This window comes from Mastacembelus armatus, chromosome 11 (genome assembly GCF_900324485.2).
Source record: "Mastacembelus armatus chromosome 11, fMasArm1.2, whole genome shotgun sequence".
Lineage (NCBI taxonomy): Eukaryota > Metazoa > Chordata > Actinopteri > Synbranchiformes > Mastacembelidae > Mastacembelus > Mastacembelus armatus.
The window spans coordinates 18,458,106-18,472,653 of NC_046643.1; the positions used below are offsets into that span (position 1 = coordinate 18,458,106).

At 43.8% G+C, this 14,548-nt stretch overlaps 1 protein-coding gene across 22 annotated transcripts in view; it reads left to right on the forward strand.

The window, feature by feature from the left end:
* The window catches only part of macf1a (microtubule actin crosslinking factor 1a), a 169,044-nt gene that overhangs the window by 77,567 nt on the left and 76,929 nt on the right, over nucleotides 1-14,548 (forward strand). For 15 of the 22 annotated variants that reach the window (XM_026299498.1, XM_026299502.1, XM_026299497.2 and 12 more), the window contains 22 exons: nucleotides 1,049-1,215; nucleotides 1,424-1,536; nucleotides 2,342-2,448; nucleotides 2,767-2,886; nucleotides 3,676-3,771; nucleotides 4,253-4,380; nucleotides 4,614-4,707; nucleotides 5,264-5,418; nucleotides 5,613-5,907; nucleotides 6,210-6,338; nucleotides 6,438-6,515; nucleotides 6,880-7,041; nucleotides 7,245-7,349; nucleotides 7,822-7,917; nucleotides 8,247-8,372; nucleotides 10,100-10,252; nucleotides 11,452-11,463; nucleotides 12,913-13,067; nucleotides 13,332-13,458; nucleotides 13,683-13,866; nucleotides 14,013-14,179; nucleotides 14,328-14,506. In XM_026299498.1, the coding sequence (XP_026155283.1) occupies nucleotides 1,049-1,215; nucleotides 1,424-1,536; nucleotides 2,342-2,448; nucleotides 2,767-2,886; nucleotides 3,676-3,771; nucleotides 4,253-4,380; nucleotides 4,614-4,707; nucleotides 5,264-5,418; nucleotides 5,613-5,907; nucleotides 6,210-6,338; nucleotides 6,438-6,515; nucleotides 6,880-7,041; nucleotides 7,245-7,349; nucleotides 7,822-7,917; nucleotides 8,247-8,372; nucleotides 10,100-10,252; nucleotides 11,452-11,463; nucleotides 12,913-13,067; nucleotides 13,332-13,458; nucleotides 13,683-13,866; nucleotides 14,013-14,179; nucleotides 14,328-14,506 (2,948 nt within the window). The remainder of the gene's footprint in view (nucleotides 1-1,048; nucleotides 1,216-1,423; nucleotides 1,537-2,341; nucleotides 2,449-2,766; nucleotides 2,887-3,675; nucleotides 3,772-4,252; nucleotides 4,381-4,613; nucleotides 4,708-5,263; nucleotides 5,419-5,612; nucleotides 5,908-6,209; nucleotides 6,339-6,437; nucleotides 6,516-6,879; nucleotides 7,042-7,244; nucleotides 7,350-7,821; nucleotides 7,918-8,246; nucleotides 8,373-10,099; nucleotides 10,253-11,451; nucleotides 11,464-12,912; nucleotides 13,068-13,331; nucleotides 13,459-13,682; nucleotides 13,867-14,012; nucleotides 14,180-14,327; nucleotides 14,507-14,548) is intronic. The other 7 variants (XM_033325457.1, XM_033325459.1, XM_026299506.2 and 4 more) reach the window with 1 other exon arrangement.

Genomic DNA, 14,548 nt, shown 5'->3' on the forward strand with positions numbered 1-14,548 from the left:
GGGAGGGTGGGACAGTGAGAGGGAAGGAGGGATGACAGAAGCATACTGATAACAACAAAAGCAGCCAAGCACCGATAGTTACTGCATATACATCACTCTGCCTTTGTCAGTGTGGACTCTTGGCTTTAAAGAGAGCAGTTGGAAGGAAGAATAATGTGGGGGGCAAATGGCCAAAGTGGTCTGGTAGCTCAGTGGGCAGAACACATACATAAAACAGTGTGTCAGTCTCCATGGAAGCCTGGTTTCTCTTCACACAGACCACTAGTAAACATGCATGGTCTGTGTGTAACAGTCCTCAACAAGCAGCATCTGTTGCATTTGCATTTACTTGTGTCAACAGTACCTGCTGTAACAAGTCAGAAAGTAATTAATAGAGTGTATTTTTGAGAGTTATGAAGACCCAAAGTAATGCTAATGCTAATGCTAAATCTTAACAAGCTTTGGCAGTTTTAAGGGGACACGCACAGGGAGAATGATATGGACTGGTGTCAGGAGAGGCAGAGGTTGAAAACTGATCAGCATCTGAGGCAGAAAAGATAAAAGAAGATGCAAAACTGAAGCGACAGATCGAGGCTGGGGAGGGTGAGGCAGGAGATGGAGGGGCAGTGAAACGATGGGTGGGGGTGCAGAAGTTAATGAGCAGGCTAGACTGTTGATGAGGGAGACGGGAAACAGAAAAAAACAGATGCATGAATATAGAAATATTTGCAGTAATACTACCTCCTGCAGGTTTTATCACACATGCTGAGTGTTAGTGGATCTCACAAAGACAAACAAGGGGTGTGAGTGGTTTCATTATGTTTGTATAATTGTGACTGAAACTGAAAAGCTCATTTTGTCTGGGTTGCTGTAATAGTGAGATCAAGCTAGAACAAACTGATTCTGCAAAATAAAATCATGGTGGACTAGAAACACTTGGAGCTGTCACAGTACATTTCGCAATTCAACAAAGAATTTCTGTTTTTTGGTTGTTTTGTTTTTTTTTTGTTCACTTTCTGCAGACAAAAATGGTGAATCTCACTAGTGACCCCTGTTCTTTCGCTCCCAGATTTCAGAAATCTATGTGAGCGGTGAGTCAGGTGACCTCACAGCCAAAGAGAAGCTGTTGTTATGGAGCCAGCAGGCGACAGAAGGCTACCCCGGCCTCCGCTGCACCAACTTCACCTCATCCTGGAGCAACGGACATATGTTCAACGCTCTGCTGCACAGATACAGGTACGAGGACAAACAGAGAGATACTGTATGTGACCTCCTGTGGCATCAGAAAAGATAGTTAACGTGAGAACGCATAAAAGGCTAAAGGCATTCAGTGCTTTAATGCTGGAGTACACAGCAGAGATACTGTGGTTGCACAGATGTACTACACCAGATTAGAGGCTGGATAGGCAGACTGACTAAAACGTCCGGTGTGTCTGTGTTCCAGGCCAGACCTGATCGACATGGAGGTGGTGTCGCGGCAGAGTAACCGTGAGAACCTTGAGCAGGCCTTCGAGATCGCCGAGTCGTTAGGGGTGACCAGACTGCTGGACGCTGAGGGTGAGACTATTAATCTGACTTGAACACTGACCAGCTGACTCTGCCTGTTCAGGCGGAACAGAGGCTGAGATCTTTATGGTTAACATTTAGTGCAAACAGCAGAAAAGGCTTACAAATGCATATTATTTATGCTGCTCATAGCTCTTTTTCTAAGAAGGTACCAGTCAGACTAATAAATATCATTATGTTTATGTCTCTGGCTTTAATGTTATATTCTACCTGCATCTTTATGGCCCTATATGTTGTGTTTTTTTCCACACAAACCCATTAAAATCCACTCAGCACAGGCCATTAATTTCCTGTAAGCAGTGACATTTTGGCTGATGTTGACCTCTTGTGTTCACTCCGCCTTGTTTATCCACTGGAAGTATGAAATTCTGTTCAATGCCAGACTGATCTGACTGATATTGCCATATATAACCTGCTAACAGGCATCATGAGTTGCTGTTTGTTCCCATCAGATCTATATCGATAGCTGGGCAAAAAAAAAAAAAAAAAATAGCTGGATTATGATTTTATGTGGTTTGAATGTCAAATTGTTTATCACTTTTATATTTATATATTTTTTTTATCTCATTTATAGTTAAATCCTTCAAATGACATTGTAAACAAGCACTTCCTTGCTGCATCCAGAGCACAGAGCCTGTCTAGTCTTTAATATCTACATATTTTATGGTTACACGTGTTTTCTAGTTTTGGAGTTTATTTGATTTTTATTGAATCTTACACTTCCTGATTTCTTCTGATAATATATAGACACACTCCTGTCCTTCTCTAATACTCTTCGTTTGTCTTTTCTCCCCAGATGTTGATGTTCAAACTCCAGATGAGAAGTCAGTCATCACCTATGTCTCCTCCATCTACGACGCCTTCCCCAAGATCCCAGAGGGAGGAGAGGGTGTGGCTGCACATGTATGTTTTACTCTTTAGAAGAGTTCATTGTTCGTTTTCAGGGTAATTGCAGTTCATAGCATATAGCTCTTTGCTGCAAGAACAAAAGTGTTTTCAGTGTTTTTGCGCTTCATTCTCAGTGGAATGAAGTCTCGTTTTCCATTTTGTTTGCTACTCAACCGTGCAGCTTCATGGCCTGGAACCTCCAATCAATGATGATATTGTTTGAATAATGTTGTAGTTATTTATTATTAGTTACTTCTTGTAAAATACCTGCTCTCGTCTCTTCGACCCTCCTCCCCCTCCATCCCTTCCTTCTCCTCTCTTGTCAATCATTAGGAGGTGGACCAGCGCTGGTCAGAGTATCAGTCCAGGTTCTCTTCTCTGCTCCAGTGGAGCCGCCAGCATACGGCCCTCATGGCAAACAAGAACTTCCCCCAAAACCCTGTGGAACTCAAGGTGAGCCCACAAGATTTGTTTATGGCATTTATTTGTATTTTTTCCATTAGTCAGAGTTTCTCTGATAATTGCAACAGAGAGAAAAGCTTGAGGGAAGCTGCTAATCTCATCTGTTGTAAAAGCGAGACACAAAATTTCACATTAAACTTTGTGAATATTGGTGATGTGGGTGTAGGTTTATTAACTAACTGTATGTGGTGTAATTCAAATTATATCGATGCAGCGTGAATATATACGTTTAGTAAATGCTTGTAAATGGTTGTAGTTTATCTTTTCAGTCCCACCAATATGTAGCCAGGATGAAAGAGAGCTGAGTTTCTGTAAGTTCATTTATTTCTTCTGTAAAAGAAGAAATTTTATTTTTTTATTTTTGCTATAAATTAAGAAATAAAGTGACAGGAGTTTAATAACATGGACAGGTGGGCCTGGAAGGTGAACGACAGGATTAGCAGATCAGTGATTGAATGATTAGTGAATTATTTTGCAGAAGAGAGGTCTGACTTGAAGAAAGAAGTGGAGAACAATGTGAAAGAGGATGCTGCTCTGATTGAAATCATGGGTTAGACGGTGTCTAAAGACCACGGGGAAAGGAGGAGCAGGGAAAGCGTAGCTGTCAGACACATATGTAGTTTAAGATGAGATGAAAAACTGGCTAATTACTGCCCAGAGATGGAGGCGTGGATTACTGAGCTTTTACATCTAATAATAGGTATTGACCTTAAATAAAGCCTGTGCTAATACTGAGCCCATAATGCTCATCAGCAGAGTTGTGTTTCTGTCCTCCTTCAGGCACTTTACAACGAGTACATCCATTTCAAAGAGACGGAGATCCCTGCGAAGGAGGTCGAGAAGGGTCACATCGAACACCTCTACAAACTGCTGGAGGTGAGAATGTGCTGAGGGAGGGAGGAGAAGAACATGAAGGAGGGTAAAAGAGAACAGAGTGTACCAACGGGGGAGAAGGTGACCAACATTTGTCACAGTGTGTCACAGGGTTCAGCTCAGGGCGAATATTATTGTCAGTGAAAGAGAGAGTTTTGTTATCCATGTGTTAGTTGCATCACACATTTCTCTTAAAGCGAAGTCGTTTCCATCGTCATACTGTTATCAATGCAGCATTGTTCGATTGAACACACACACACACACACACACACACACACACACACACAATAGCCGATAATAGTTCTTCCTTTCTTCTCACTCAGCTGATGTTACCACACCGTCTGTACTGTGACTTATGATCGCTCGTAACTATAACTCTGATGCCATGCAGTCTTTTATCATGTTAGTGTCTGTGTGTTCTATGGTGTGTGCACTTGTGCTGAAGCATGATGGGAGATGAAGTGTATTCTACCTGTGTGTCCAGGTGTGGATAGAGTTTGGTCGTATTAAGCTTCCTCAGGGCCTCCATCCTAATGACCTGGAGGAGGAGTGGGGCAAACTGATCCTGGAGATGCTAGAAAGAGAGAAGGCCCTACGGCCAGCTGTGGAGAGGTACACACACACACACACACACACACATACAAACACACAAATACAAATCCATTCTAATGTCAACTTTTAGCGTGATGCATGCAATTAAATTAAAACCACTGTTGCAAATCCTAGCATTCATTTTCTCAGGTGTGATTTTTAGCAACATGGACTTTATGTTTCTGTGTGTGTGTGTGTGTGTGTGTGTGTGTGTGTGTGTGTGTGTGTGTGTGTGTGTGTGTGTGTGTTTTCAGGCTGGAGCTGCTGCTTCAGAGAGCCAATAAGATCCAGAACATGGCTCTGGACTGTGAGGAGAAACTCACCCTCGCTAAGAACACACTCCAGGCTGTGAGCACTGACCCCCTCTCATCTTCCACCTCATTTCATTTCCTCAAACACACATGCATCGCTCTTGTGTTTACATTGGGAAATGTTGGATAAATTGGCCCAGTCTTTAACAATGTGTTCACGTCCACAGGCTGTAAAAGCAAGTTCCCTTTTGGGACAATAAATATTTACTCACCCTGTTCTCTGCTGTCTGCAAACACACACAGTCCCCTCTGCCATTTGTCATGGACTCCAAGTCCCCTTAAAAATCCTCAGTCCTTTTATAGTTGGTTCCCAATAATTTTGTCATGATCAGTAATTTTATTTTCTCCTTTTAGCTGTAGTGCTTTAATGCTGTTTTTTTTATATACTAATCCTTCTGATGTTTCCTGCTGCTCATGTGTCTCATGAGACCTACTTTGTTTTCAGCTGGTGTTTACTCAGTCTACACATTGGGGAAAACACCAAACCTCAGAACATTACACTCCATGAAATACAGAAGCCAAAAAAAATCCTAAATATAAAAACAAAGCAAGCGAACAAAAACCTGATCAAATCCTCCATCCTGTGGTTACAGGACATGTCTCGATTGGAGAGTGGCGAGATGGTGCAGTGTGAGAAAGAACTGGCCTGTTACCTCACAGACTGTGAGGCTCTGATCGGACAACTCAATCAGGAGCTTAAGGTCCTCAGAGATGAGAAATACTACCAGGTGGAGCAGCTGGCTTTCAGGTGAGTCACAGGAGAAGCAGCTGGTGGTGTCATCCTGTAAATACTTAGTTTTAACTCTATCAAGGTGTTTCTTAGTGTAATAGAGACCATTTCATTCAGTGACAATAGAAACTGATTGTACAGCCTCAGAAATTCGACCTTCACACAGGAATATATATTTATGATATGAATATGATTTTGTCTCTCACCATCAGAGTGTCCTGCCTACAAGAGGAGCTGGTCTCCCTCAGGCTGCAGTGCTCCAGTGTCTACAGGAAAGGACATTTCACTCAGGCCCTGGGCAGCACCGGGGCAGAGCACACCAGCCTGCGAGCCACTGACAGCGGCTTGACACTGGGGCAGACGCTGCTGGGACCTGTGGGAGCCGTGGGAGCCGCTCTGTTGCGACGACCAATGGCTCGCTCCCAGCTGGTGGCCATGTCTTCATCAGAGGATGAAGGAAGCCTGAGGTTCATCTACGAGCTGCTCGGATGGGTAGAGGAGACACAGGTCAGCCTCTGTAATATTTACATTTAATCATTTTCATTCTGATGAACCTGATGTTTACTTTTCACATTATTCAATTTATGAGAAATAGTGAAAAAATTGCCAGTACAATTTGTCAGACATCTTCAGATGTTGTCTGAATGTGACAGACCTCTGCTTTCACTTTTCTAAAAAATGTTTGACCTTCATGAAACAGTCCTTAGACCATGTGCGAAACAATGTGAAACCAGAACAGGAACTTCATGGTTATAGCTTTGATATCTTGCTTGCTGAGAGTTGAGTTGATCTGTGTGTGTGTGTTTCAGGAGCTGTTGGAGCGAGCCGAATGGGGCGCAGACCTCCCCTCTGTAGAAAACAACCTGCAGGAGCACAACAACATACACGCTGCAGTTGAAGAGCTGATGAGCAGCCTGCAGGAGGCACGCAGCTATGAGGTACACACACACACACACACACACACACCAGTCTACACATGAACACAGGTGTCTGCTGAGAGTGTGTGTTGTAACAAAGTCTTCTGTCCTCTTCTTCAGGCTAAAGTCTCTCCCAACTTTAAGAGCAGTTACTCTGAGACTCTGGCCAAGCTGGAGCACCAGTACTGCAAACTACGGGTCAGTGTCAGTTCGAGAACTGTGGATTTGTCCTCAGTGACACACACTCCTTTGTTTCTCCACCTTCCTCAGTTAATCCCATTATAGCATGACAGGACTCTCTTGCTAATATCACACGAAGCTTAATCTGCTCTCTCTTTTGCTCCTTTTCCCAAATTTCCCTCTCTCTCTCTTTTTATTTGATGTGCCCAGCTCTATGCACCATACCTGTGTTTGAATTTTACTTTTCTAGGATAAAAACCATCTTCTTTTTTTTGCTTGATCATCCCACTTGAGGGCTTAAATTCTCCTCTTAGCAAACAGCCAGAGAACAAAGGATGTTTTTCTGTTGATCAGCATATTATTGTTTACATGGTTGCCATAGGAGCATTCGTCATGGCGCCTGCAGAGCTTGGAGAGCCTGCATGCGTTTGTGTCGCACTGCACTGAGGAGCTGATCTGGCTCAACGAGAGGGAGGAGGAGGAAATCGCCTTCGACTGGAGCGACAACAACACCAACATGAATGCCAAGAGAGAATTATACAGCGTGAGTGGAGGAAGGAAAGAGAAACAATAGCCAGACATGAAACCCTTCCTAGTTTCTATGAAACACTATTACATGGAAATAGTTTTTCCATACACAGTGCATCATAACTCAGAATAAAAGTAATGTTTACATGGACGAAGGCCAGAGCTGTAAAAAGTCTGTCATCATCTTTAGCCGTCCTCCTCTTCCTGTTCTCTTTGCAGGAAATGAGGTTAGAGCTGGATGAAAAACGCGATGTGATGCGGTCTCTCCAGGAAACAGCCAGTCGTCTGTGTCAGGAGAACCATCCAGCCAAACAGACTGTGGAGGTGAATTTCTGATTTCATTCATTTGACTGAATGACCTTTAAAGATGTCATGTTCTGTGACTCATTTTTGGGAACAATTTAACCAACACACTTTCTTCACTTGGCTGATGCTTTTGTTGCGTCTTTAAAGTCCACAGATGTAGATTATATGCAAAAGGTCAGCAGGTAAAATGATGTGACCTTTTGAAGGAATTGCCATGTGCATCTACTGGAAACATTTAGTGATGAAAAGTGTTACATGACTGTGTGAAATACTTGTATGACAATGCAGACTTGGGATTTGTGTTTCATACTGGTTACATTTTTTATTAGTGCTCAGCTGAAGGGATACAGGCCAGAAAATGACTGTAGAAAGCCACTGACCTAAGAAGTGACCCATAAAGACTGTGGCGGTTAAATCTTACTTCGGCTGTGGTAGCTGGGGTTAACCTGTAGTGTTTCCCTTCTGTCTCCACCGACCTGTGTGTTATCAGGCGTACAGTGCAGCCCTGCAGAATCAGTGGCAGTGGGTGGACCAGCTGTGTGTGTGTGTAGAGCAGCATCTCAAAGACAACACTGCATACTTCCAGGTAAGACATGTACCAGGTGTTTCATAGAAAATTCAAAAACATACTGTACATGACTTTGTTTAATACCAAGCTGTAACTAGTTATACTGTATATGTGACGCCTGAGCAAAGCTAGTCGTCCTTGTGAGGAGTATTGTGTTAGGTAATTATGTGACTGTGTTTCATTATTATGTTTAAAAAGTATATTTATTTGACAAAATAAAAAGGATGGCAAAAGAAATGACAATGTCAACTTGTCAAAATTTTTCTGAGAACGTAATAATGTTGACAGTCCTCAAGCGTTTCCTCTGAAAATCCTCCTGATGTTTTTCTTTCTGTCTCCTCGGTCAGTTTATGAGCGATGCTCGAGACAGTGAGTCGTACCTGCGTCAGCTCCAGGAAACCATTAAGAGACAGTACACCTGTGACAAGAACAGCAGACTGAGCAAACTGGAAGACCTGCTGCAGGACTCCATGGTACCAGTCCTCCTTCATTTTCCCTTGTCCGACTTACTCCAAAGTGCTACAGTGACACTGCAGGACCCGCAGTGTTTCTTACTATATCATGTTTGAATATGCAACATCCCTCAGCTGTTTGGACCGAATGGCCTTTTGTCTGCAGTAACATAAAGTCAGTTTACGTCTAAAACATATTAAAAAAAAAACTTGTTTGATGCTGTAGTTTCAAAGACCATAAGCATTTGTTTATCCTAGCTTACTGTGTTCTCAACTTTAGAAGCCATGATACCTTGTGACCAGCACAAAATAATTTAGATGCTTAGTTGGCCTGAGGCTTTAGCAGGGGAGAGCACAGAGAGCTACAGAATCTGAGCAGCGTCCTCCTGCTGGTTGTGCTGTGCCTCAGGCAGCTGCACGACAGGGTGAAGTGATCTGTTATTGTGTATCCTCGCTGAATCACGCCCCCTGTGGCACATTTGTGAGAGTGCCATCTTCACACCTGCCTAACACACACACACGCACACACACACACACACACACACACACACACCTCTGACTCCAAACAGACAGCAGGGTTAGTGTGGGCCACACTCCACAGGCCAAAGCAGTGAGCGTATCCTCTCTAGATAGAGGTGAATGTGTGTGTGTCACAGGTCTGTGTGTTATCAGCATTGTTATGTAACTGAGTGCGTGTGTCTATATTGACATGCCATCCCACAGTGTTCACGTCTCTGTTTGCATCTTTTATTGCTGCATGTGTGTTAATCAGTTTCCAGATCATTGTGCTCAAAAAATTCTTCATATACCCAGGATTTGATTTCTGTCTATAAATTGACTTGTTATGTTCAGGGTCCTGACTACAGTGATATCATCTCTTCTATGAATTTCATTTCTGGGGTGTAATGTATAAAGTTATTACACAGCCCCGTCTTAGCTGAGACTTAGCTCCCCTCTCCCTCTCTATGTCTCTCTCTCCCCCCTGCACCTCTCCTGTCTCCCTGCTCTCCCTCTCTGTAATAAATCCTTAATGACCCTCTCTGCTCAGCGTCAGGCACAAGTGAAATTATTTCTACCTGTCGGGGTGAAGAGCTCACAGTTAAATGTTTAATCATTAATGGCCAAACTAACACAAGCAGCTGACTCAGAAAATACTGAGTCCACACATCTCAGGAGCCACAGGCTAACAGGCTAATTATAACTTGCAGGACCTGCACAAATTCTCATGTTGCAAAACATATTGGCCTAATATGATTTGCAGCAGGTTCATGTGGTTGTGTGAAATAAAAAGATGAATTACATACCTAATAAATAGTTTTATGTTTAGACACATTGTCATCATGGCTCAGTCACTTTGGTCCATATTGAAATTTGTGATTTTGAGTTTAGATTGTCCTGAAACTTGGTACCGACATTCTTGTGACATCAGGATTAAATGTGTTAATTATCCATGATGCTTCTTCCTCCAGTGCCATTTTCAAGCCATAGTTGAAATTTGTGCAGTGTTTTATTTTATGATCAGATACCTGCAGAGCTAAACACATTCCCATCAGCCTCAGTTGTATGAGGAACTCTATACCCTCTCATCATCAGCATGTTAGTATTGCCATTGTGGGCGTGTTAGCACTAATGATGTGACTCACAGTTTGATGACCGGTTTCTGTGACCTGCGACTGATGCGGACTGTTAGACCAATTAAATAATAATCCTGATGTGATTAATGGTGTGAATATCTAATTATCCTGCAGGAGGAGAAGGAGCAGCTGATTGAATACCGCAGTACAGTGGCAAATCTGGTGGGCCGGGCCAAGACGGTGGTGCAGCTCCGCCCCCGCAGCGCGGAGAGCACCCTGGGGGCCACCACACCCATCAAAGCCATCTGCGACTACAAACAAATAGAGGTAGGCCTCTCACTGTATAATATACTGCAGGGCCTGGATGTTCATCTGATGCACATGTTTTGTCTTTCTAAGTTTCTACCATTAACAAAACTGTAAATCTCTTAATGTAGGTGTGTAGAAGTAAGACACTCGTGCATTTCCCATCTTAGCAGTATGTTAAAGAAGGTTTATATATATAGAAACTCTTTCACCAGGACAAGGTCGGGGCAAAGTGTGCATGTATGTACTACCAGTTCACCAGTGACCTCACAGCTGTGTTGTTTGAACCCTCAGCACCAGTCGTCCCTCTGCCCTGCACTTCCTCTCTAAGCCCTTTCCACAAACACAGCTGCTCTATTTTAGCTGCTTTCTCCATGTTGTGAAATTTATTGTTTTAATTCTTAGATTGATGAGAATGTCTACACAAACGCTTTACTCAGCCTGGGAGGTCCACACTGATGAATACACTGCAGCAGTGTTTTTTTTTGTTTTGGTAATATCTCCAACTGCTTGGCAAGTATAAACAGCAGCATCCAGTTTGGAAGCTGCAAACATATAATTTAATAATATTTAATTTATAATTAACTTAGCTCTCACAAAAGAAGGTGTTTGCCTCAGAAAACTTTGTGTCTGGATCTTCACTAGAGAAAAATAATCAAAAGACATTTGGAAATAAAGATTGAAAAGTGAAAAGAGCTGAAGTTTCACTCAGAAACAAGTGACATCTCTCTGTGCACCCTCTCAGCTGTCATGTCCTCAGGAAATCTAAAAGCCGATCAATTATACATCTGTCCCGTCCCCTTTGCACGGAGCCCTCCAGCAGCTTGACGTGGACATACACCTGCCCATAATGCTGCTATTTTTAGTGTGCTGTGTTAGATTCCTCAGGGGCAGTCTGTTCATTGAAGCACACTGGCTGTGAGGTTTTGTATCCAGGTGGAGGAGGAAGGTGGTTTGGTCTTCTACCACATCACTGATCTAAGAAAGAAATACCAGGAAGGTGCCATCTGCCACAGAGCTGAAAGTAACACTGAAATAAAGCAGTGTGTGCTGATATTCACCAAACGTCTGGACAAACATGCACATGACCAAAAGTAACTTTTCTCCTTCACTTTCCTGTGTCTTCTCCTTTCTCTCCATACCCTCATGTTCCTTTTTGCCTCTCACTCCCTCGTCCTCCTCCTCTTCCCTCCCTCTCGTCTGTCGGCTGGGCTGGCAAGACAAACGTTCAGGTATAGCTGCCTATATTCTCCCTCTCTCACCTCTGATTCTTACACTGCACACGCTGTGGTTGCCCCTCTCTTATCAGCTGCCTTTGAGTCCAGCTTTAATTTCAGTCAGCTGTAGTCTGTGTCACTGTGAATCCGATTCCTCCCCTGGTAGGCGTCTCACCTGAAAAGCAGGCACGACAGACGGTGTGTGTTATTTAAGGGAAGAGTAGAGCTGAGGATTGGAAAAGTCTTTTCATTAGAAAATGGGATCATGTGATGAAACTTTTTCTCTTTTTGTCACCAACAACTCATGAAATTCTTTAACAACTCAAATCCTCAAGACCTGGAGCTGTTTGTTTTTTAAAACTTATCGCTGCCTAATGTGCTTTTAAATTGTGATGTGGTCACTTAGCCTTAGAGCTCCAATAATACCCAAGTAGTGACTACAAGTCTTTGAATCTTAAGTTCTCAGGTGAGTTAGGAGGATCTGACTCCCACAGTAGCAGTGGAGCTCAGTGGATAAGGGCAGGTGGCAGCCACCGAACTGACCTGAACACAGTCCACGGCTCCGAGGCTCATTCTGTCAGACAGACAGTAACAAGCCACAGCTTTAAGCTTTGAGTTCATGTATTTACTGTATGTGCACAGCTTTGCATAATAAATGTACTGAAGTGTGTGTGTGTGCAGGGAAGGGGTGAGAGAGGGTGGTGGGTGGGGGAGGCAGTGCAGCAGCAGTGTTTGATGTGCAGCTCTAAAACCCTCCCACAGTCATGGCTTTGCTGTGAGTTTCCTAATTTAGGATCCTCCAGATTCTAACCCCAAACTCTGTGTGTGTGTCCTGTGCTGGGTTTCTTCAAAACACTGTGACAGTGATTGTTTTCCCCTTGTTGGTGAATTGCTGCACATGTGAATTTGTGAAATCCAACTCGGGTTCGAGCAGAGTTTGGAGAATATTTGCTGCTTTCACAATAAAAGCTTCCATCTTGGAGGCGTAAAGCAGCGTGATATCGTTCCTGTCCGGATCACTAATGTCATATCATATTGGGGCTTTTGCTAACTTCATGAAATCATGAACGTTTGTATTTTGTGTTGTGTTACGAGTTTTTTCAACATTTTTTTTACATTTTCCTTTCTCTCTTCCCTGATTTCACCTTCCTTCCTTCCTTCCTTGCTTTCTTCCTTTTCCAATCTGATCCTTCTACCGTCCATCCTGTCTTCTAACCACTGCATCTTTTTTATTCACTCCCTGACTTTGTAATTTAATTTTCTCTTACCTCTTCAACTCGTTGTCTTTATTTGTCCTCTCACCCCCTCCCCGATTTAACTTCTACGTGTCTCCCTCGCTGAAAAAAATCCCGCATTACCTTCATTCTGTGTTTTCCTCAATCCCCTCCATCATTTTCCCTTTGTGCTCTCTATCCCTCTCTCTCTCTGTACGTGCCTCCATTCTGCACCTCTGCCTGGTCTCAGATCACGATAAGCCGAGGAGAGGAGTGTGTGCTGGAGGACAACGCTCAGAGGACCAAGTGGAAGGTGATCAGTCCCACAGGGAATGAGGCCATGGTCCCCTCGGTGTGTTTCACCATCCCGCCTCCCAACCAGGAGGCCATCGACACCGCCAGCAGGTCAGAGACAACACAAGGATACACACAGCTAAGAAATGACAGGGTTATTGATATGCTAATGTATCCTGCGGAATAAATAAATAAAGTACAAACTGTTGACTCCTCCTGTGAACTCTAAATAAATCTACAAAGACTTTAAGCTGGAGTTTAAAGTTGAGCTGGAGTAATTTGAGGATTTCTGTGGGAACTTCACAACACGGTGAAATGATTTTGTTGTGTATATTTATAATCATTTATTTAATTTGTCCGTCTGTGTGAGTACAGGACAGAACAGTTGTACCAGAAGGTCATGTCTCTGTGGCATCAGCTCCATGTGAACATGAAGAGTGTTGTTTCATGGCACTACCTGCTCAAAGACATCAGGACGGTCTCTGGATGGAACCTGGACACGGTGAGAGTGTGTGTGTGTGTGTGTGTGTGTGTGTGTGTGTGTGTGTGTGTTTGTGTGTATGTGTGTGTGCGTGTGTGTGTGCGCGCGCGTGTGCATGTGCGCGTGTGCGTGTGTGTGCGTGCGTGCGTGTGTGTGTGGTGTTTTGATAAACTGTAATCTGTTTTCTTTCTGCCGCCTTCTTCTGCACTGCTGTACTTATCGTCTCCCTCCGTCTCACCTGTCAGGTTCGAAGTCAGTCTCCGTCAGAACGGCAGCAGATCCTGGATCACCTGGAGTCCCTGTTGTCCGACTTCCTGTCTGAGAGCAGTGAGAGCACTCTGTTCTTGCCGGCCGAAAAACGAGACCTGGAGCAGGAAGTTCAGCAGGCACAGCAGCACTGTCAGACCCTGCTGCTCAACATGGAGACCGGTGAGACGGGACAGACGTTGACAGGAATTTGGTCCAAGCTTAACAAATAAAATCTCAAGTTCATGTTGTGGGTAAATAAATTTCCACCGTTCAGCCCCAGTGTCTGAGCTAATGGTCACATATCTCCATCACATATGTCTCTTCAGAGGAGAAAGACGAGTCAGTCTCTCGGTCGTACCTGTCGGAGCTGCAGAACATCACCCTTCGTCTAAATGAGGCCGACCAGAGACTGATCAGGGGAATTCAGACCCCGCCACCCCGCCGGCTGTCAGGAGACGGCGCTGATAACACAGTCCAGATTGCAGAGCAAGAGGTAAGTTTGAGCCTCATCTGCTGGTAGCAATAGGCAATAACATCTAACCAATATAACAGAAAATCAGTGAACCTGATTTTGTAAAACTTCTTTCTGTCAGTGATTAAAACAACAGACCACGTTCCTCTTTATTGTTTATTCCCTGCAGCAGCTGCAGTCAGAGCTGGATGCCCTGCGCACCAGTTTGGGTGACTTGTCCCGTCGCTGTGTCAGTTTCTTTGAGGAGAAACCGACATCGTCCAGCATTCCTGTCCTCCGGTCTGAGCTCAGTCAGGCTGTGGAGAAGACAGACAGACTGCACAACCTCTCGTCTGTCTACCTAGAAAAGTTAGTGAGCCTTTTCTGCTTTCAGCATTTAAAACCATTCTG